At 39.5% G+C, this 23,719-nt stretch overlaps 2 protein-coding genes and 1 non-coding gene across 3 annotated transcripts; 1 reads left to right on the top strand and 2 right to left on the bottom strand.

The window, feature by feature from the left end:
* Positions 1–233: 233 nt before the first annotated feature.
* On the bottom strand, positions 234–12,771 carry LOC105277103 (somatomedin-B and thrombospondin type-1 domain-containing protein). The gene is made up of 5 exons (XM_011335267.3): positions 11,779–12,771; positions 7,308–7,508; positions 6,786–6,864; positions 5,144–5,217; positions 234–1,887 (listed from the first exon to the last, which is right to left on the bottom strand). The coding sequence occupies exons 1-5, from the start codon at positions 12,029–12,031 to the stop codon at positions 1,526–1,528; spliced, it is 969 nt and encodes a 322-aa protein (XP_011333569.1). The 5' UTR covers positions 12,032–12,771; the 3' UTR covers positions 234–1,525.
* Positions 12,772–14,448: 1,677 nt separating this feature from the next.
* LOC113561726 lies at positions 14,449–14,611 on the bottom strand. The gene has a single exon (XR_003406399.1). It is a non-coding gene; the product is annotated as a U1 spliceosomal RNA (small nuclear RNA).
* A 7,439-nt stretch (positions 14,612–22,050) lies between these two features.
* LOC105277098 (small VCP/p97-interacting protein) lies at positions 22,051–23,531 on the top strand. The gene is made up of 3 exons (XM_011335258.3): positions 22,051–22,301; positions 22,540–22,704; positions 22,801–23,531. Exons 1-3 carry the CDS (start codon positions 22,236–22,238, stop codon positions 22,813–22,815), a joined length of 246 nt encoding a protein of 81 aa, XP_011333560.1. The 5' UTR covers positions 22,051–22,235; the 3' UTR covers positions 22,816–23,531.
* The last annotated feature ends 188 nt before the right edge of the window (positions 23,532–23,719 follow it).

Raw genomic sequence — 23,719 nt, 5'->3', positions numbered from 1 at the left:
AGTCGTCCAATGCAGCTGGTAATTTTAGCTTGCTAAATAATTAATACCTCCCCGGCGATAATTGAATTCGCAATTAAGCTCTGCTTTTAGTAACGACGCGTGTGTCACTGCGTCCGTACGTTGACCATTTCAAAGTCAAAGTAAAAACTTTTCGAGCCAGCAAACATGGAAGGTCCTAGATATGCAGTAAGGAGAGAGGATTTATTTTGATCGTGAATTCAATTACGCCGTAATCCAGATATGTGCAAGTGCCCTTTATTGACTGTGCTTTTACATTTTTTGTTCGTTTCGCTTTGAGAGGTTCTACTCCCTCGACACGCCGATATGTACTCGTGAAGAGAAACGATAATATTCCGCGTACTTACGGTCGCGGGTACTAATAACTAAAATGAGATTGCACGAAAATTGTATTACGTTGTACGATATGTCGGCAACAATTAAGTCGATACTCAGCAATATGGAAAATTATTTTTAAGATTTACAAGATGTCGCAGAACCAGCGTCACTACTGGAAGTCACAAACGTTAGAATTGAATAGAACACTCGTTTTCACATTGTGACGATTGATTAACGATTTTTAAATATAAACGAGTGGCATTGGTTTTACAATATTCTGTATCTTGCATGTAAATGATCTTTTACAGCGTCCGTTGTAAAAACAATGACTAAAGCAAACTGTGTGCGAAAGAGTATTCTTGGTTCTATAGACCTTCTTACGGAAGATACTATAATAGTCACTATATAATAGTTATTAATAAAATACAGTTATTTATGGTTATAATAATGATAGAATCCTTTTTATAGTCGCTCCTTCTATGAATATATATATTTTGTCTATTCGACAACGCGTACAATACATTAGATTAGTTGGAATTCGACGAGAAGAAAGGACAGAGAAATGTAACGAATAAACACAACGTACATTTCTATCGACGCTCTGTCCTTGTCTCTAGAGCGCCGTTGGCTAACAATTTATTAAATCCGCAACCACGGCATAAATCATAATTCAACATCGCTGGGGCATCGATTTTGCGTGATTCCCCTGTCAGGGGAATAAGAAAATTCACTGTCTCCCAACGGGCGGCTCGCGAGCCTGCGCTAATGATAAAATCGATATGATAATTATCAAGATAATCTAGACGATGGGTCCGCACGATTGCTACTTCCAAACGGAGCAAGAGGAGAAGAAAAAGAGGAAGGAAGAAAAGAATAGATTTTATTCTGGGAACTTCAGCCCTCCGAGGGAACTTGAGACATTAAAGCTAACTAAATGATTAAAAATATTGAAGAGCGATCGATTAAAATGGAGAGAGGAGACTCCGCTGGCTATTCGTAGCTTTGCTATTTTCCAGCTTTGTCACGATTCAGTGTAACGATAGACGCAACGGGCAGGAAAAGAGAGAGTATGTGTCTGTGGGAGAGAGAATACACGAGAGAAACAGACAGGAGAAAGGGAGGGTGAGAAGGAAAGGTCCCAGCACGGACGATACTCGCGGGAAGCTGCGACAGAACTTCGGAGAACAATTCACCGCTCGGTGGCGGTGGCGTGCCGTCTTCTTCTGCTCTTCCGCCGTCTTCCGCCTTTTCTTCGTCTTCTCGCGATTTTATCCGCGTCGTTGACGTTGACGTCCACGTCCCTGCGACTCCGAGCCGGGAACAGCTGGGACGTGTACGGTGACACCCAGCTCGGTTGCGCGCATCGCGGATCGTGACAATCCATCAGGAGCCGCGGGTCGCCGATCCACTTGCCGTGGCAAGCCGTACTCGACGACCGGTCGTGTCGATGGTTGCCGTCGTCAGCGATGTCGGCCGACAGTTTCCACCTGCCGATACCCACGTATCTGTCCAGGCTCTCGTTACCGGGACGCTCCACGCAGATCCGCGAACCTGCGACGATTCTCATTTTGCTTACCACCCCCTCGCTCGCGCTCGACGGCGCGTGATTTTAATCATATTCCGCCCGATTCCTACGTTTACGAAGAAGCTGCTTTTATTCGTTCGGACGAGCACGGCATTCCAAATGCGCGGCTTTTACATTCTTTCTCCAGTTCCCGTCAACGTTTTATGAAATGTTTCACGAGCGAAGCGTAAAATTAATATTTTCGTAATTGCACGTTAACCGGGTGATTAATTTTACGGATAATGACGGTGATTTTAATCATTTTCAGGCGAAAAATAATGCGTAATAAAATAATGTATAATCAAAACTACCGGATACAAAGGAGATCCCACGGTAATTTATGTGGTTTGTCTTCTCCGCTAATAATAACGACAAGGAACGGAGCGGAGGACGATAATGCTCAAGTGCATGACAAAGTGGGGAAGCAGGACGCTTAATTTAGCAGCAGCATAGAGATAATAAGTAAGCCATCGTCAAAATAACTTGCTTTTGTCCGCAGATTTCCGCGTTCGTGACTTATCTATGCAAGATACTTCGTCGGTAGGAAACAACCGTTATCTCCACCACCGCATCCACTTCATCCGGTCGATTCCTTCGCGATAACACCCGTCGTAGAACAGCGTCGCGGGAGCTGTGCTCTAATTTACATGACGTTACGTCGCGCAGCCGTGGCGCACATTAATTGAGACTGGATCTAGTCGCTTCATTTCCACGTCGGCGGCACGATTCATCATTATGCGCGAATTTCGTATTCAGATTTCGAGGAGTTTAGACTCCCCCAGAAGCCCTCCGTCTTGCTAACGCAATTCCAGGTAAAAAGCTTCATTTTCTTTTAATAAAGTCACGCACAAAGGAACGATTTTAATTACAAGATTAACGGGGAAGAACTTGTGCCTGTTTTATTAAATAAGCTCAAGTATTTCGCGCTCGAAGTCGCTCGTAAACGATACGTGCCGCTCCGCAGAACGTAATTGTATCATTCGTTTGAGGAAATGCTTGAAATTGCATTTTCGTCGGAAGCTTTGAGGACGATGCCTCTTCGAAAGAGTCAAGTGCTTTCGTTTCTATTGATATATTAGGAGTGTGATTTAGTTTTGAGGGTTTTGCAACGGATGGTTGTAGTGTCAGTTTGTTCCAATAGCTGTTTCCGATGACTGTTGTTTCTTACAGTGTTGACATTATCCATGACATTTAGTAGCATTATAGCAATAGATGCAATAACAGTCGTGTTTATATCATCGTAAAAATGCAACTTCCGAAACAGCATTTTCGACATGCGTTGCTTTTGTTTTTTAATCAAAAGAAAACTGCGGCTGACGGTTATAGAATTCTTGTGGAAACTTATGGTGATTCTGCCCCATCAATTAAGACGTGTGAATACTGGTTTAGACGCTTTAAAAGTGGTGATACTGATGTGAAGGACAAAGAACGCTCGGGACAACCAAGAAAGCTTGAAAATGCAGATTTGCAAGCATTATTGCACGAAAATCCAATACAATCCACTTCAGAACTTGCCAGAGCATTAAATGTTGATCGTACAACAGTTACCAAACATTTACATGAAATGGGAAAAATTCAGAAGGAAGGGAAATGGGTTCCACATCAATTATCGGAAAGTGCCATTGCGAACCGGTTGAACATTTGCATTTCGTTGATCGCCAGGCAAAAAAAGAAGAGTCTTTTGTCTCGGATTGTTACTGGGGATGAAAAGTGGATCTATTTTGATAATCCGAAACGCAGAAAATCATGGGTGGATCCAGGTGAACCATCAACATCCACTCCGAGACGCAATATTCACGGTTCAAAAGTAATGCTCTGTATTTGGTGGGATAGTGTACTATGAGCTGTTAAATCCGCATGAGACTGTCACGGCTGATCGTTATCGACACCAATTGTACAAGTTGAAGCAAGCATTGGACCAAAAACGACCACCAATTGCGAGTAAACGACGGAAAGTGATTCTTCTTCGTGACAACGCTCGACCTGACGTTGCGTTATCAGTGAAAGAAACACTATTAGAGCTTGAATGGCAAGTCTTACCGCACCCCGCGTATTCTCCGGACAGTGCTCCATGCGATTATTATTTGTTCCGGTCGATGCAACACGCTTTAGAGGATACACACTTTCATAATTTCGAAGAAGTGCGAAAATTCGTCGACGAATGGATCAACTGAAAAGAAGAGTCATTTTATCGTGGTGGAATCCATCTCTTGCCAGAAAGATGGGAAAAAGTTATAGAAAACGAAGAAAAATATTTTGATTAAGGTATTCATTCATTATCATATTTAAATACATGCGTTTTTGAGCAAAAAAACCCTCAAAACTAAATCACACCCCTAATATTAACCAATTTGTGGACCAACGCGGATGTCTCCCTTTTTCGATACTTTCCGTTTCATGTGAGATGAATAAGAATATGAAAAAGTTCAAATTAATATTGCAAGTGTGAAACTCGCGAGGCATGCGACACCGAGGAATCTTGCTTTAATCGTAATGCCAGCTAGCTAAGAGCGGACTTTCAACCGGCGATAATTTTTCGCTTGAAGCGTAATCCCGAGTTTTACATCGCCACGGATGCTTTTTGTAAGAAGGTAAGGGTCTATTGTCTCCTCGAGGCATTATTGCTACAAAAGCTTGAACGCGCACGTGGCAAGGATTTAACCGTGAAAAGTATGGTCGGCATGCGGAATGTCTACCGTTGTTTTTCCTTTTCCTCGCGATGCCATATGTATGCTGTTATTTTTATAAGCTCTGCTATCTTAAGCGCCTTACATTGTTCTCTCAATGCGAAGAAACGACACAAAATTCCCGATTTCTCGCAACGTTTTAAGGAAAGTACGTGGGATTACCTAGTAATGTAAAAAACTGCGGAAATCTTGGAAGCTAGAGTCTAAGAACGTGCACATAAATAGTGACATTTTACTTTTTAATTAACTCAGTTTAATAATTATCATTTGCTGCACGGGAGAAATTAGAAATCAATACATTTGGAATTTAAAATATTTTTGTTTAACAGAATTAATTAAATCGCGTTTGTTTATTTAAAAAAAAGATTAATTTCATTAAAGGATCTGAAGATTTTTAACCGGAAATAAACGCACGTTTTATGAAATGCTATATATCTTTTTATCTAAATATCGAATTCGATCCTGACACAATGATAATGGGATTTACGTTAAATGGAACTCCTGTGTCCGATTAAGATTAGGATCGCAGCGCAAATGTACTGTCACTTATACTAACCTTCCGAGAGCAAATCCGAAATCTTGCTGCAACTCCGCGATGCTCGCACAATGGTAAAAGCAACGCAGCTGCCGCTGAAACGGATATAATAACATCTTTACATTGCAGGTCGCGTAAATCCTAAACCGGGTTTTCCCGACGTGTTTTCTTGTTAGTCGCCACACAATGTGTGCACTGTATGATGGCCAAAGGGTTCTGTTGCTTGCTGGCGGCTCTGTAACTTGCTTGATTCGCCCAACGGCATCAGAGGAATTTCGATACGACGATACAATGTACCGTACGTGTTTGGAACAGCTTAAAGCACGCGTTAAATTAGATCACCGACATTGGCGATTCTGCGTTCAGTACAGAGAAATAAAAACAGATGGAGACTAGAATTGAAAATATATATCTTTCACGCAGAAGCGCTTAAGGGGGGAGCCTGCTTTAGAACGTTGAAAATAAGGTATAATTTTACGAATTTTTTTGGAGAAACTATACAGCGGATCATTATAAAACTTTGATGCATTTATTAGTACATGTTTAAAGATAAAAAAAATTATTTTTTGATTTGAATATATCGCCTGTAGAGGTCGTCCTGGAGGCATCTTAGTGCAGCCGGCATTGTAAATTGGTGAGCATTCTCCTGCCTCCAAATTTCATCCAAACTGAAAAATTGAAATATTTTCTTGTTATTTATGAATTCCCATCGTCGATGAACCTTTAATATTCATAAAAACATTAAGTTAAACAATTAGTTTTGCATGAAAAAGTTTAAAAACTTTGCCTAAAAATCGTACTTTTGTGTTCTAAGCTCCACCATTTTGGCACTTTTCAACTTTTTTCTTCTCTCTTTGGTTCATCGACGATGGGAATTCATAAATAACGAGAACATATTTCAATTTTTCAGTTTAGACGAAATTTGGAGGCAGGAGAATGCTCACCAATTTGCAATGCCGGCGACGCGGCCGCACTAAGATTTCTCCAGGACGACCTCTACAAGCGATATATTCAAATCAAAAAATAATTTTTTTATCTTTAAACATGTACTAATAAATGCATCAAAGTTTTATAATGATCCGCTGTATAGTTTCTCCAAAAACAATTCGTAAAATATACCTTATTTTCAGCGTTCTAAAGCAGGCTCCCCCCTTAATGATGGAACCGAGTTCCATCCGATGCTGGATCACGAAGGTAACACGATAATTAAGAGAGCTCCAACTAGTCATTTATGCGCGAACGCTTCGTGCCATCAATAATGCACACAAAACGCGATTGAAGATTATTAATTGCATCGCGACGCGACATGGCGATGCAGAGAGGAGAATAAATGTATTAAACGTTAAATATGTTAAGCGGCATTGCGTGCTGCAGCGGACGATGCGAAAGAGTCTCATCATGCTATTTATCTAGTTAGATATAATTGCAGAAATAATAAGCCATCTCTCTACGATAATAAATGATACTTCATTAATGCGCGCCGCGTGAAACAAGTTTGAGCAATCTTGCGTTGCAATTCCAGACGAATCGAACGGTTGTTTTATCTACTTTCTGCACCGATCGGTAGGACAAAAACGACATTGCCTCCGCGGCTGGAATCGGGGACATGTGTGGCAAATCGCATTTCGCGCGAACCAAGGCTGAGCACGAGAGCTTGACCTACCTTTTATCGATGATCCTATCCTTGATCCTTACGTCCGTGCTGTTGCCGTCACCCGGAAAAAGCGCAAGAACCGTCACACCTGCGGCAAATGAAAGAAAATCACCTAGGATCAAGAAACAGTCGGCAGACGTCAAGAATTTCGCGTCGCGGTAAATATCGGATCGGAGGCGAGATGTGTGCGGTTCCAGACGCGGAATTCTCCAGGAGAGGAAAGTGCAACGGAAAGATTTCGAGAATCACATTACCCCAAAAAATGAAAAAAAAATGAAATAAATCAACTGTTTCTCATATTCTTCCGGTTCCTCACGCAATTTTCTTACAACAAGCTGAACTCCACTTCGTCGCGCGATAATCGTTATAGTCTCCCAATCAGCGAGCGCAAAATAAGTGAAAAACGTAATGCTGACCTGCTGAGGCATCTACCTCAAGATTTAATTTTCTTCATTTCAGGAATACTTCGCTTAAATTAAAGTATGAACTATTCGCCGCCTTATCTCCCATCCAAGATCGATCGACACTCACTCTTAGCGTGCGGCTGCGAACGAATCCCGGCATGGCATGTCTGGAAGCTGCGGCATGTCCTGACTTGGTTCAAGCGGGGACAGTGCTTGCCGCCGTTCTTCTCCGAGATCTCGATCACCCGGCTACGCCTCTGAGTGCCACTTCCGCATCCGTTATCGCACAGGCTCCACGGGCTCCATTCGCTCACCGCGCAGTCCACCACTGTGGAAGGTGAATGAGATCGACGTTAAAGATCTGGCCATCTGGTCGTTTCTCGCAGACGAACACGATAAAACTGCCCCGGAGATGGCTGCCGATCCGACAAACCGATAATGGAACATTCCAAAAAATATCGTGGCGTCTAATCCTGTCGCTTCCATCCTCGGATACTTCGAGTTCTAATTTCTATTTCGGTCGTTCGTGAAAAGATTATAATGCAGAGTGTTCTTAAAGAGAATTATTTTCCAGTCAATTGTAAGTAAAATTTATTAAGGCTGTGTATCGTGATGGAAAAGGAAGAATGAAAAGCGCGTTATTTTTCCAATATTTTACACCGCATGTGTAAAAGGCAGCTCGTAGGAATCGCGATTTACGGACGTCCCTTCGAAACCTTTCGCCATGTATTGTTCACATCGCTCCGTTGTATCCGCCAGGAGAGAACGAAGAGATATTAAGGGCGGATAAAAATGTGATAAATGTGTTGCCAATCGCCAATGCTCTTGGCCATTAAAGGCAGAACGGATAAAGTGCACAGGATGAAAATTCATTTTAATGCGTCGCCGTTCCATTTCGCGGGAAACGCATCAAGGAACGAGTCGCGACATTTAAAAAGTAGGACAATCAATGTTTATAGTTAGCGGCGTTAATTAAACGCTCTGAATAAAATATCGAGTAATAATTATTGCGCGTGCGCGCGCGCCAAATTTTTCACGCAGAATTGAAAACGGGAACCGAGCAATTAGCCGAGCGATCTCTCGCTTTCTATAAACAGATGAAATTCAACGATACAGTTTACTCTATACTTCCAAGACGTTTCATTTTTACAGTGAAATGTCATTATGTAACTTGAAATGCCAATTAAGGGAAAGTATTCAAGTAAACAAGATAGCGTTCTTTCATGTTCAGAATAGAGAGAGAGAGAGAGAGAGAGAGAGAGAGCCTTTGAGGAATGCAAAGTGGAATGTATCGCGCGAACAGCGCAGATAATAAGAATATTAAACCAGCAAATTATGAGAATTAATAATAACGTAATTAAACATTCCCGCGTAATTTTATGTATTTGCATTTCTCGGGAATAATGCAATTAAATGACGGATATTATCGCATTAATGCAATCGCGAGCGTTTGCAGTTTTTATCATGCGCATATTGATGTATTAATGCAATTATTAGCATTCGCGATTTTCGCATAATATTTTCCCCTCTCGTTTTCAACAATAATTCGGTAATAATATCGAGAATTATTATATAACTAGTCTTGCGGACAGGGATACGTCACGCGAGCGGAAATGAATATTTTGTACGGCATGAACCAACTTTTATTTGCTAAGCTTCGCTTGCGGAAGCTTGTCACACGATTAAATTCGAACCACGTTTTATTGTTAGACTGCGAACGAGCGGTTTACACGTTGTAACGTACTGTTTATTGCTTATTTTATAGTTATCCAGCGTTAGTCGAAGCTGCCGATCTTTGCTGAGACACGGTCATCGATCGATTTTCGGTGTACTCTCGTCGAGCTAAATTATTTCATGTGCCCGCCGGTCGACGGTCCGCTGAATGCGAATGGTCGAATGAAATACGCGATGTTGAAGGCTTACCCAACCGGACATCGGGTAATAGCAGAGATAATGCACCTTCACCAGCCCATAACAGCCCATGTAAGATGTCGCATATCGTCGCCATACAATTCGCCTGTCGCCAGAACTTCCGCAGTGTGCCAGCACCAAATGGGTGAGAAGACTTTATGTGCGTTCGACTCCCTTTCCGAAAGATAAATTTTCAAAATTACCTCCAAAATTATCTCCTAAAATTAATTATCTCTCAAGACACTCAAGGTACATGATCGCTCTTCGTCGACTTCTCGTTTATCACGTCGGAAATGTCTGACGCTGCTTTTGGGAACTCAATCGAGCATCACCTCGGGGTGTTTCAGACACGATGGCGCAGGAGATGACGTCGCACTCGCATCGCGAAAATGGAAAATTACATGGACGCGAAAATATTCTCCCTGTGCAACTTTTGCAGCACCTGGAGCATTTCAATTGGATGCGGACGCGTGTGCACCGATGCATCTTCCGATTCTTCAATCCTATTACGGAATATGTAAATTCGCGTCTCGCTTTAGATACACGATGAGGATAGACGTGGGATTATCCTGCTTCTAGACGAACGGGTTTGTGTCACACGAAAAACGACTTTAGCCGCAAGTACTGCGCCGTTACATCTTCAAGTCGGAAGGAACGGCACTTCGTCGACCGGCAAGCGTGATAATCGCGTTTCGGCGCAGCTTTGGCGAATATCGGATTCCTTGGTAGTTCCGCGAGTGGCAGAAATCAGGGCATTAAAGATGATCATTCCGGAGGAATGAAAACGTGGTGAGATGCGTGAGAGAAAAAATTGTTTTTTACAAACGTTCCTATTCTTTTCAATTTGCCATCGAGGTGACTGATTTACGATAAATAACGGACACACAAATGCGGATTTTATTTGATGTTGCCGTTGTTCAGGAGACAGCTTAATCGCGCGTTTGTCGATTGCCCGGTAATTAGACTGCTAACACATAGCTGTGCTAAATGAACGGAAATTTAAATTGAATAACATTAATCCTTTCCAACTAACAGGCGTATTGTTCGATGACCCATAAAATTTCAAGTGATTTCAAACAATTGTTCGCCAATGTAGAATAGCATGAGTGTTTATACGGACATATAAGTAATAGCATCGTAGAAACACTCGTTATATCTGCACAAACATTTGTGTAAATGAATAACGACTAATAGCATCGTACTAAACGGCATTTAATAAATTACAGTAAAAAGAAAATATAAAGAAATTTGATTGAATTGAAATTTGATTAAAGTCTTTAATTAAAATTAAAATTAAACAAGAAATTCAAGTGTTTTTTTTATTTTAATTATTTAATATAGCAAACGTCACAAATCAAATATTGCCAAGAAATATTCAGACAGCAGTGGTGATCTTAGAGTATCGCAAAGAATAAAGAATTTCAGTAAATATCATTATTTCAGTATTACATCGAATCGCACGATAAAACATGAAGGAGAAAGTTTAGTCTATAAGCCACAAGGTACATTTACGAAGATATTCTTCACTTTTATGCTTTGTCGGAGCTGACTCGCCGGTCAGCGTTATCAGCTTTACTTAGGCAATATAGCGGCAATAATTCTTCCGACTTCTGTGTGGGATGGTTCCCTACGGGCTATTTCTCGTGCGAGAGACGCACGCACTTGTATATATATACATTTTTTTATTTTCCTAAATTTGTTTTTAATATTTGCCTCTCTTGAATTGACTTCTTAGGGATTTTTTAATTAATCAGACAGAGTAATTTTTGTACAGCTTTGGTGACTCTCTAGGGATTCTTTAATTAATTAGATGATTCATTTTTATGAGAGTTTAATTGCACTAACAATATTTCTTTTTGTTCCGTTTTGAAATATCAGTTTTGAAGTGAAGTTATGGATTTTTGTGGATTTTACATACATGCACCTAAGAATCAAGCATATACGATGTACGATTAATTGTGGCATCTATCACTCAAAAGCACTTTGATCATGCAAGAACACATAGCTTTGAGTTACATGCAATATGACGATGTATCAGATTGATAGTAGCTATCAATAGGCTAAACTTGATCAAGTTCTCGCAAAACGTGCGGCATTACTGATACTGCTAGAACGTGACATCAGCATTTTTTCGATGTGGTTGCTTTGATCGAAAATTGGAAGTAGATATCGGTTTTAAAGGCTTTATGGATGGTAAAACGATCACATCGCTCGCTATTTAGTTGATATATCGATGAAAGGACAAAGATAAAAATAATTGTCTATTAATGGAAAAACTCTCGCAAATAAAATTCACTGTGAACACAGTTCTTCTCGGATAGGAGACACTTTGATTGATATGAATTAAAAACTTCACTGATGATAAATTACTTAGCGATCCAAAGTGACTGCAATTCCCTCGTATTAAAATGCTATAGCAAGTGCTACGTCTCTAAGAGATCCAGCGTAATCCTACGAAATCCGAGAAGGAAGTCTATAAAGCGCGTGCTTAACGTGAGGTGACCCGTAAGTAAGAGACTGACCGTACTCGATCAATTAATCAATTAAATCTCATATCATTCCCAAAGAATTTTTTTATATTTTTAAGACTTTCTGATGCACACACTTCCACGATATCTTTTACATTATTTAGTTTAATTTAATTAGTAATTAATTTAGCAATTAATTATCAATTCGCGAGCACGTACCACCGCAGGTCTCCTTGAAATCGTCACAGCAATCAGCAAGCTTAAGACAAGCATGGTCGCAGTAGCACGGCTTGTCGCGCGGACTCTCGATAATCGCGTTCGACGACTCCTTCTGAATCACGCAGCCGGAATCTCTGCCCTGGCAGCAAAGCTTCGCGGAGCTGCAGCTTCCGGCGGCGACCCCGTCGACGATCAGGGAGATCAGCGTGGCGACGACAAGCGACCTGACCAATGTCACGTCCTTCCTCCACATCCTCCCCCGAGGTTCACTGACGATCGTGCTTTCACCGGCGGCCACCACCACCGCGACCTTGATCGGTCCCCGTAATCGTGGGGAATGCACACACGTGTGCTGTAACCGCGTCGTTTACAACTCGATCGCGCGATAGATCGTCAACATGTCGGTCTATTTGCCTTCGGACCTTCGTAATGTCGTCTCTAGTCTCTCGGAGGAAGTGTCCCTTCGGAACTCTCAACAAGATTCATGTTCGGGTCCAGTTCAACCTGTGTACTGTTAAAGTCGCCCGGTGTCGGCATTCATCGATCACTGACCGGAATCGCGACCGGAATTCTCTGCGAGAACGCACTTGTACGTGAATTCGCGTGATTAATTGTCTACGTCACGACTTTATGAAAGATACAAGATAATTGTTGCGACTCCCGATTTGCGATAAATGTTTGATACTTTTTGGGGCATGTATCTTTTAAATCTCATGAAAACCCTTCGAAAAGAATTATAATTTTTAAATAATTAATAAAATATAATTTTATTTCTATCTATATGACAGAGAAGGAATCCCTATGAACACTTCGCGACGTGCATTTAATTTAATTCTCGCGGCCACACCGACAACATGAAGCGAGCGAGCGACCACAAGGAGCAATACTCTTCGCGCTCAACCCTTCGATGGAGAGTGCCGCGATCCAACTAAGCGTTTCAACCCCACGAACGCGAGAAGAACATAACGAGACGCGCGCTACGTTGCGCCTTCGCCAACCCGTCGTCCTTGCTTTTCGTACTCGGCGCACCTCCCACGGGAACCGCAGCAGCCGGCACCTGGCTGAGCGCATGCCCGAGCTATTCCCACGGGACGCCACGATTTAATGCCTGCAGCTTTTAATGGAATTTAAAGGGCAACAATTCGTACGCCGTACATAAGGGTAATGTTCATGGGAACTTTCCTAAATCGTGAAACGTGACATAAACTTCTTCCTTAATATTTCAATCAAGTTCAAGGAAACCATTATATATATTTCTTGCGAAAATACATTTTTAATATTATATCAAAGGATATTATATCAAAACCATTGTTTCATCAGCTACAAATATAATAATTTGGGGAGAATATATATTTGTAGAACCTCGATAATATCTGAAATTTCTGCCGTTATCAATGCACCGTACAGCGTACGATTTCGCCGGAACACGTTATGGATGAATATGGAAAACTGATTTTCATGGATGAATGTGAAAAACTGATAAACTTTATCGTGTTCACCATTGTTTGTTTGAATGTTATAAAATGATATCCATATTTACAGATTTCACAGTAGATTTTCAGAGCTGTGAGTTGTGAGTTGTGAAATGGATTTTATTGTATAATAATATTAGCATAATGTTGTAGGCGAGAGAAGGATACACTTGCTAGTTATTTAGATTTATTACAACTATTATTTTATGTATATGATACTTGTTTATTACTATTTGTCAAAAGACTTATTTTTGCGTATGTACAAGCTGCGTTCTATGAGAGAAGAACGAAAAGAGAAATTTAAAGATACAAAGTTTGGAAAGCATAATTGATAAGAAAAACTTTTCAAGTTTTTGAATTTATTATGCAGTATACGCTTTATTGTATACTAAAAGAGAACATGTGCAGTGGGAAGCAGAATTATTATATCTGTATACTTAAAACATTGTAAATCTGCCTCACTCTCTGCTTGCAAGTTGCATCTTTCTTTCTTTGGTTCCGTACGTTATACACGTTTCAAGAGAGAAGTATTTTACTTTTAATATTGCATTATTATTCTTGTACTAACAAAGAAACCTACGGGAGTGTTTCTTTCGGATTTTGAGCGTGAAATATGCTACAATATAGAGCGAATTATATTTAAAAATAGTAGATTTTTTATAGGATAGTTTTTACATAATTTTTTATGTTAATTATATTTATATTTAATGCGATATCGATTTCACTGCTCGTGTACTTTAACCGTTAACTTTACACCAGACACGGTCTTGTCTCTTGATACACGCTTCTCATCAAATAAAGCTTTTACTCTCAGAGAGCACGCGCGCGCGTGCAATATAAAATTTTTATATTAAGAAACAAAATAGTAAATGATGGAGGTATATTAAAAATTATAACATTTTCAAAAAAATCTATAAATGTATTCTGTTACTTTTAAAATCACTTAATTTCTATTAAAAAAGTTTTTTTATCTTTCATAATTTCGACGATATACGCTTCAAAAGAAAAACCCGTCCTTTTTCTCAAATAACTCCATCAAAAATATTTTAGGCCCTAAAAGTACGTATGGAAGCATAAAAAAATTTGCGTTTCCCATTTCACCCTACAAAAATATTCCATCAAAATCAGAGGAAACTCTTCGTTGTTCTCTCTTCTCCAAGTTTTCGCTCCAAATAAATTTTGTTTAAATTTTTATTATCCGGGATAGCGCGAACGCAGTCCCGACTACCAAAAATTGTACGCCCGAGATATCCACATTAGGGATATTCGCAAGGGTCAGCTCAACCGTGAGTGCAATGGGAGAGCCTCGCCCTGGAGGAACCGCCTTCATGATCACGGTAACCTCTGCGCCAGGTAAGTATGCTTTCCGCCGCGACAAGCCCGATTTTATCTGCCTCATGAAGTACTTTTACGTACGAGTACGACTTCCATCCATGCGAAGCGTAGCGGCGACTTCATGAACTACGCGCCTGCACTATACATATATATATCTCGACCGATTGCAGCCGCCGCACACTCACGCGTAGAGTTTCACGCGAGTTGTCTCTCGTCGAGTTTGTCACAACCACCCCGGAATACGAAACTTTATTAACTTATGCTGTAGCAAGATATTATTATACATGTTTTATGCGAATAAAGATTTAATACTGAAACAACAAAGGATCCCAAAAGAAAAAAGCTGCACTCGCATTCTTTATTTTTTCGTTTCGATATCGCCGTTCGAAAAGATTTTTATATTTAATTATAAAAATATTTTGATGTCGACTTTTTTCATGCACTTTTACAACTCCGATGAGATCATTATAAGATTTTCTGAACGATCGACTGAATATTAAGTAGACACAAACATGCATTCCAAAAGAACTCATTATTAATATATTGTATTATATTGTTGTATAAACATGTGCAAATATATTGTGCTTATATTTCTGCCATTATTTACATATAAATTATATTATACTTATTTTTATCAATATTAAATTTTCTTTTAATTTGCCACACCGGAAGACAAGTGAAACGAATACCGGAATATTCAATTTCTATTATATATTTAATTAAATTTCTACATTTACCGTAAAATGTAAAGAAATAATAGGGAAGCTTATTACTGTTTATTCAGCATTAATAACAAGCCATTGGTTAAACCGATATTGTTAAAGAGCTACGGAAAGAGCGAATTTCACAGGCAAGTATATTCGTAATGAAGGTAAGACGACTTAAATCTAAAATGACTAATATATACGCGAGAGAGAAAAGAACAAGCGAGCTAAGGTTAAAAAGCTACTCACGCTCCAGAATGCAGTCTGCATTAAGCAATGAAAGTTGGGCACAGATATTGCGAAAGTTTGCCGCGTGTTCTATAATTGCACACCATTGCCAAGAGCATAATCTCCTCGTTCCCTCTTGTTTCTTGCTTCCCATTATCCCAACCTTAGGCACGTGCACCGCGGGTTTACGATGAGAAAAGTCGTTCCAGTTTTGTTGAATGCATAAAAACTTTCCGATGTTTATTTAACATGCATCACGATGCTAATGACTGCTGCAGGCGCTGCAAAAATATTTATTATTTATTATTTTCGCTTTTATATCCTTAATCTTAATATCGATAAGAGTTCAAATTAGCAGTAAAAAGATCACGTTAAATTACACTTAAGAAAATGCACCGGTTTTTATTGCTGTTAAGGGGATGCTGGAGTTGCTAGTGAACTATTTTTTCACTATAGCGATGGTAATTGCAGTTTCGAAAATTCTCTTTATTGATGCGCAGAATAAAAAATCCTTCTCCACAAATGAAGTATAGATAGAAAGTCCGCTCTACAGGACTTTATATTCAAAATGGAAAAAAATTAGAAAAGACAAATGCAAGTTTTTAACTTTTTTCCATTTTGAATATAAAGTCCTGTAAAGCGGGCTTTCTTTCTATCTATACTTCATTTGTGGAGAAGGATTTTTTATTCTGCACAAGCAATAAAAAGAATTTTCGAAACTGCAATTACCATCGCTATAGTGAAAAAATAGTTCACTAGCAACTCCAGGATCACCTTAAGGGGAAGCTGGAGTTGCTAGTGAACTATTTTTTCACTATAACGATGGTAATTGCAGTTTCAAAAATTCTTTTTATTGCTTGTGCAGAATAAAAAATCCTTTTCCACAAATGAAGTATAGATAGAAAGAAAGCCCGCTCTGCAGGACTGTATATTCAAAATGGAAAAAAGTTAGAAAAGACAAATGCAAGTTTTTAACTTTTTTCCATTTTGAATATAAAATCCTGTAGAGCGGGCTTTCTTTCTATCTATACTTCATTTGTGGAAAAGGATTTTTTATTCTGCACAAGCAATAAAGAGAATTTTCGAAACTGCAATTACCATCGCTATAGTGAAAAAATAGTTCACTAGCAACTCCAGCATCCCCTTAAAGAACGTAATTAAAAATACTACTTGGTAACATTCTATTGCTAATAAAATATTTGTTGAAATTGTAATTACCCAGTAAGCAAACTGTCAGCAGTATGTCTACAGATTGGCAGCAGATTCAATCAGAATAATGCAACAGATCCGGTACCATCTGTGTCCGCATTAAGATTGTGTTCTGCTAGCAGATCCTGCTAACATGATCTGACAGCAGATTGGCGACAGAAACCGAGCAGAGCCTGCCGACATAACCTGGCGGCAGATTGGCGGCAGAAATAGAGCAGGATCTGCGCAGTGTAGTTGGCAGCAGATTGGGAGCAGAAATAGAGCAGGCTCTGCGAGAAGGTGCCGTAGTAGTACAAATTTATTGGAGCAATATTGGTTAACAATATAAATCTAATTTTTTATGCGGGGTATGAATTAATTTCTTATATTGGTCCACTATTGTAAAGTAATCTGTTTTTTTAATCAATACTTAATTTGATTAAATGGGCAAATTTAATGCCTTCAGATTGCTCGCGGCGTGTGTGGGCGTTGTCCATAAGAACCTCTGTGCCGCAAGTGTAAAATTCTTATAAAAATTAATATTGTTATGTCAAGACGCGTATATTAACTTATATAACTGTTAGGCTAAATCTTAACATCGAGTAAGAACTCGACATGTTCACCACCTAGCAGTGCGGAGCGAAAACGCATATTCCTAGCCGTGTAAATTTGAATAGTGTCAAAAGCTGCAGATCCTGTTCGGTTTCTGCCGCCAACCTGGCGCTAGGTTATGTCGGCAGGCTCTGTTCGGTTTCTGTCGCCAATCTGCTGCCAACTACACTGCGCAGATCCTGCTCTATTTCTGCCGCCAATCTGCCGCCAGGTTATGTCGGCAGGCTCTGTTCAGTTTCTGCCGCCAATCTGCTGTCAGATCATGTTATAAGCAGGATCTGCTGGCAGAACACAAGCTTAATGCGGACACAGATGGTACCGGATCTGTTGCATTATTCTGCTTCAGATATGCTGCCAATCTGTCGGCATACTGCTGATAGTGTGCTTACTGGGTGGATTTTGTACCCAATCTGTGGCCTCTCTGCTCACATATTTTGTCGAACAGATTTTGTTAATGTCTGTTCTTCGCAGGTTTGGCTGACTGGGTACAACAACAATAATTTTGATATTATATATTAAAATATTGATATTCTCATTTTTCAGCAATTTAATTATCCGAGAACATTTTTTTACAAGAAGGACAAAATTCACCGTTGTACAAAACGAATTTAATAGAGTTCAATAGAGTTTATCGTGGTGTTTGTACGTGTACGCGTACCAGGAACATCCCGAGTTTCGGAGCTGTTGGCAGTGAGTTTTCGTGTCAGCGCTCAACAAGTAAGAAAAGTTCTCCGCTTTCTCAGAAGAACAAAGAGGAGTCCCTTCGTGAACTTCGGCCGACCGACCCAATTGAATCCCCAGCCGACGCGCCGAGAACATTGATTAATCACACGTGCAAACACATGTAACGCTATTCGATATATCCGCAACCCTCCTTCCGGAAGAGATGGAGTGCGCTCCTGGAAGACGACAATTAATTTTCCCAATTCTGTCGGCCGAATTTCCACGACGTTCTCGCCAGCTGCGCCGACATTAATAAGACCGGAAGGACGTGTAGCGTGTAGTGAATAGTCCATGTGTATCGCGAGCTCCGTATTGCCCTGGAGTATCACGCGCGGATCAGTTTTACGTTAAGAGTAATAAAATCTATTCAGCCTCCAAATTGACACGCGGAGGTGGGAAATACACCTCCGGCAAAGTCGATGGATATACTCGCGCGAAACTCGATTCGCGCAGAGAATAGGCCATGATAGCGCTAATACGGATAACGAGAGAATTCTATTTGCCTGCTGTCGCGGTTATCGGTCGACGCGTGAGACACGGTTTTTTAGACGCGAGTATTGGGTCATTAAGTATGAAACTTTACAAATAGAACATAAACTTTTGCATTTTTTGGTACATGGACATGATTTATTTTCAATCAAAGTATGCGCCCATGTTATCTACATACTTCTGCCATTTTAGTGGTAGTTGGTCTATGCCTCTACTATAGAAGCCAGGAGTACGGGAATCGATGAAGTCGCGGAAGGCTGATTCGACTGCCTGTTGAGAATTGAAGAATTTTCCCACCAAGAAGTTGTCCAAATTCCGGAAGAAGTGATAGTCGGTAGGTGATAGATCTGGTGAATATGGTGGATGACGGAGAGTTTCCAATTCCAACTCCTGTAGCTTTGCCATGGTCAGTCGTGCAGTGTGCGGTCGAGCATTATCATGCAACATGATTGGCATTGACCGATTGACCAATTTCGGTTGTTTAATAGCAAGTTGTTGCATCATTTCGTCCAGTTGCTTGCAATATACTTCAGCCGTTATCGATGTACCAGGTTTCATAAAGTTGTAGTAGATAACACCTGACCTGGACCACCAAACAGTCACCATAAGCTTCTTCTGTGTAATGTTAGGTTTCGCGTGATGTCTCGGTGGTTCATCAGCGTTCAACCACTGATGTGAACGTTTACGATTGTCGTAGAGTATCCACTTTTCATCGCAGGTCACAATTCGATTCAAAAAAGATTCATTTTTGTGACGGGAAAGCAAAGAAAGGGAAGCCTCTAGACGTTGCGCCTGCTGCGCATCGGTCATTTCGTGCGGGACCCATTTGTCCAACTTCTTTATCTTACCAATTGCAGCTAAATGAACAATATGGTGGTGGGTATAGAAACATTGAATATCGATGCCAATTCACGTGTACTTTGAGATGGATCGGACTCTACTACGGCTCTCAAGTGATTATTATCCACCTTCGTCTTTGGTCTTCCACGTGGTTCATTAGCGAGGCTGAAATCTCCATCTCTGAAGTTTTTGAACCAATTGCCCACCGTTGCTTTAGTAGTTGAACCTTCACCAAATACAGCGTTGATATTACGAGCTGTCTCCGACACTGTGGTTCCACGGCGGAACTCATATTCATAAATCACACGAATTTAGGACTTTTCCATAGTTCTATAAAAAAGAATCCACCAATAAAACTAATGAAGATATTTGAACAAACAAACATGACATTTGAAGAGCGAACATACATCTATCACACTAACCTAACCTGATACTGACGTCTGGCGCCAAATTTGAGATAACAAATGTTAAAGATGGCGCTTTTACATTTGTAAAGTTTCATACTTAATGACCCAATATGTTGCTGTGCGGATAGAAGAGGCTGGCGCAATTATTTGCATCTTTCATAATCGCCGAAATAATCGAATCTTACCTCGTTTCTGCTTCAGATATGAGTATTGCACGTTAATTCGGCGTTTCGAGGCAAATTATTGGGTTGTTCGGAAAGTAATTTCGTTTTTCACAAAGCGATGTCGTTAGTCGCGTTCCTCGATACTTAACCTTACTCTAAGCGGCAAATTCGTTTTATATTTTGACAACTGACATTTCAGACGTCATTTAGTATCTTATTGTGTTGCGATCTGTCAAGTAATTGTTTTTTGGCATCACATCAAACATGGAAAATCAAAGTGAGCATTTTCGTAATATTTTGCTTTTTTACTACCGAAAGGGTAAAAATGCAGTGCAAGCGAGAAAAAAATTGTGTACCGTGTACGGAGAAGATGTACTGAGTGAACGTCAGTATCAGAATTGGTTTTCGAAATTTCGTACTGGAAATTTCGATTTGAAAGATGCACCACGTTCAGGTCGGCCAATTAAAGCTAATGACGAGAAAATAAAGGCTCTGGTGGATGCAAACCGTCGCATAACAACACGCGAAATTGCTGAAAAGTTAAATTTATCGAATTCGACCGTTTACGATTATTTGAAACGCCTTGGATTCGTTTCAAAGCTCGATATTTGGGTTCCACACAATTTAAAGGAAATTGACTTGATTCGACGCATTACCATCTGCGATTCATCGTTGAAACGTGAAGGAAATGAACCATTTTTGAAGCGAATCATAACTGGAGATGAAAAATTGATTGTTTACAACAATGTTAAGCGAAAACGATCATGGTCCAGGCAAGATGAACCTGCTTAATCGACATCCAAGGCAGATATTCATCAAAAGAAGATGATGCTTTCTGTATGGTGGGATTGGAAGGGAATCGTATTTTTCGAGTTACTACCAAGCAACCAGACGATTGATTCGAAAGTGTATTGTCGTCAGCTGGATGAATTGGATGCTGCCATCAAGCAGAAGCAACCAGAATTGGCGAATAGGAAAGGTGTCGTATTCCATCACGACAATGCCAGACCACACACAAGTTTGGTCACTCGCCAGAAGCTTTTACAGCTTGGATGGGATGTGCTACCACACCCACCATACTCTCCTGATCTGGCACCATCCGATTACCATTTGTTCCGGTCTCTACAAAATTCTTTGAACAATGTAAACTTCGATTCAAATGAAGGCGTCAAAAATCACTTGCTTCAATTTTTTGTCAATAAGGAGAAGGACTTCTATGAGCGTGGAATCGTAAAGTTGCCAGAAAGATGGCGAAAGGTAGTGGAACAAAATGGCCAATACATCACTGAATAAAATTTTTTCTAAATATGAAAAAACCGCCTTTCATTTTTCCTTGAAAAAACGAAATAACTTTCCGAACAACCCAATACATCATAATGTTCTGTGTACTGCACGATAACAATGTACTCTTATTATTATTAATACTGCGAAGAGAGATAAAAGCCTGAGATTATTATTTGAGTGATAAAATATGGCTTGCTAAAATATCATTTGCTCAGTAAGCGTGTAAAGTTAACTTACAAAATAGCAAATTGTTGTTCAATGGGGCACCTGTAGATAGACAACCCGGCATGCACAGTGAACAGGTCGATTGCTATTCTGCAGGCGTTAATCGTTATCTAATTAGTGGGTCGCTATTCTATAAGTAAACTTACTCTATGGCTCCAGGCGATTTCATCTGTTAGTTCCAAAACACTCCGCTACGAGCCTCCACTGCCTGAGTGAAAAATTGAGATAGCAGTATGACCTAATAAAGGGTCGGAGTTTTTTATTTTCGTTCTATATTTATAACGTAGCCCGATAGCATGTTGAAAGTTTTATTTTTAATTTTTATTTGCAAGTAATAAAATTAACAACGAATTGACGATAAAGGTTTTTTATTCCTGAATTATATCACTCGACAATGGACGGGAAAACTTTTTATTTTTGAATACTGCAGCTTGACGGTGGACAAACAAATAAAATTGTTACAAGATTATTGAACAAGTTTTAAATAGAAGGATATGAGATTAAAAGAAAAACAATGAGAGAAAATCAAGTTGCGTTACTGTACAACTTTTTTTTTATCTCGCTCACTGCATTTTAATTAACATCCACATCAAAGGTGCCGATAAAAGTTACGTCACTGTGTATGTGTAGTGTGGTATAGTGTAGTATAGTAGCCGTCACGCGTGCGATTCGAACGCTTATCGATGACAGCCATTTCTTGGATTTGTCATATGCGCCGTTAATTTAATTTAACAACTACGTTTCCAGTGACGATAGTCTTCGTCGTGCGTACGTGACGTTTCCAACATGGGCAACTGTTGCGGACTCTGCGGCAAAGAATCGTCGTCCTACGAGGATCTCACTCCTGATCGGGTACGTCTCTCGCGTAGGTTATAGTCGCATATTTAAATATTAATCTTTCGGCAGTACGAGTGCTCTTAAATCGTTACGACGTGCTCGATGAACGATATTATCCTATGCCTTCCTTTCTCTTTTCTTTTTCTATGTCATTTTTGTCCTCCAAAATTGTAATTATATTTTCGCTTTCTCAATTGTCTGTTTTGTGAGTTGTATCAGCATCGTTATGCTGTCTAATGTGCACATTATTCAGGAGACCATACGCAGGAGACAGGCAGAAGCCGCTGAAAGGAGAATAACTGAGCAGCAGCAACGAGGAATCAAAGATATAGAGTCCGTCAAGAGACAACAGCGGCGAGCGATGGAACTTGAGAAGCGGGAACAAGAAGCTGCAAGCAGCGCGCAACCTACACTGAAGGTAAAAATTTTAATGTCACATTTTATTGTTGCACTGAACTGTGTTGCGTTCACGTATCTGGATATGATTTTACAGAAATTCATACGTTTATTTCAGTGGCAGGTGAATTAAGCTGAGAAGAGATGCTTACAATGACTCAGGATTGAGCTGCACATTCAATCGAAAGGTATTCTGAATTTTGATCAAGCAAGACAGACCACACATCACTAGCAACGCTAACATAGTCACGCAAGTGCAATCTTATTTTATACAATTTACATGGTATTAAGTTGTAAGATGCTTTCAAATACCTTAAGTCAGAAGTATTAAGTATGTATACACATATACGATTAATGTGCTCTAAGATACAATCGACACTGCTGCAAACATGATACAAAGTTTTGCATCACTTTTCAAGCTTGTTTCCACCTCGATCTACTATATTTACAAAATTCTCTATTTTCTTACCAGTGTGATAAAGTATACTCATATATATCAAATTATACATTCGCATGTTTATATATAATGTGTGTTCACACTTACAAAGTTCACAAATATAAATTGTAGGTAAACTACGTTATTAAACTTACGCTTTACAACAACAAAGTAAAAAATTACATTATGCATTCTTTTGCAATAAAAATGCGCTTTTACAATTCAGAGTCTCAAATTACAAGATTCAGTATTTATGCAATAAAAAACAAAATATGTATATGTACAATATATCGAGAAACAAGACTAAAAATTTATTGTTTGTAATATATGTAATTACTTATGTTAAGCAGATTTTTAAATAATGGAGTACATATTTGATATCTATAATATTCGCAATAATTAATATGCAAAAAGCAACTTTAATTAAATTCTGATGATATATTTATATCTATAATGTATAATATATATTTGAGATAATACAAAATATACATTTATCATTAGTATTATTATTAAATTATGTGTTATATATTTATGAAATATAGTAATATATATGTAAATGTACAAATGTAATATATCAGAAATTACAAATATATGAACCAAG

Source organism: Ooceraea biroi, chromosome 3, assembly GCF_003672135.1.
Source record: "Ooceraea biroi isolate clonal line C1 chromosome 3, Obir_v5.4, whole genome shotgun sequence".
Lineage (NCBI taxonomy): Eukaryota > Metazoa > Arthropoda > Insecta > Hymenoptera > Formicidae > Ooceraea > Ooceraea biroi.
This window is presented reverse-complemented; position numbering and strand designations above follow the sequence as displayed.

Bases quoted from the DNA above. Each gene is read 5' to 3' on its own strand.
- LOC105277103 (XM_011335267.3), bottom strand. From the start codon at position 12,031: ATGTGGAGGAAGGACGTGACATTGGTCAGGTCGCTTGTCGTCGCCACG. The intron at 6,865-7,307 runs GTGAGTGTCGAT...CATTTGCCGCAG, and splicing joins TTCGCAGCCGCACGCTAAGA to GTGTGACGGTTCTTGCGCTT. The intron at 1,888-5,143 runs GTTAGTATAAGT...GAATCGTCGCAG, and splicing joins TTCGGATTTGCTCTCGGAAG to GTTCGCGGATCTGCGTGGAG.
- LOC105277098 (XM_011335258.3), top strand. From the start codon at position 22,236: ATGGGCAACTGTTGCGGACTCTGCGGCAAAGAATCGTCGTCCTACGAG. The intron at 22,302-22,539 runs GTACGTCTCTCG...CACATTATTCAG, and splicing joins AGGATCTCACTCCTGATCGG to GAGACCATACGCAGGAGACA.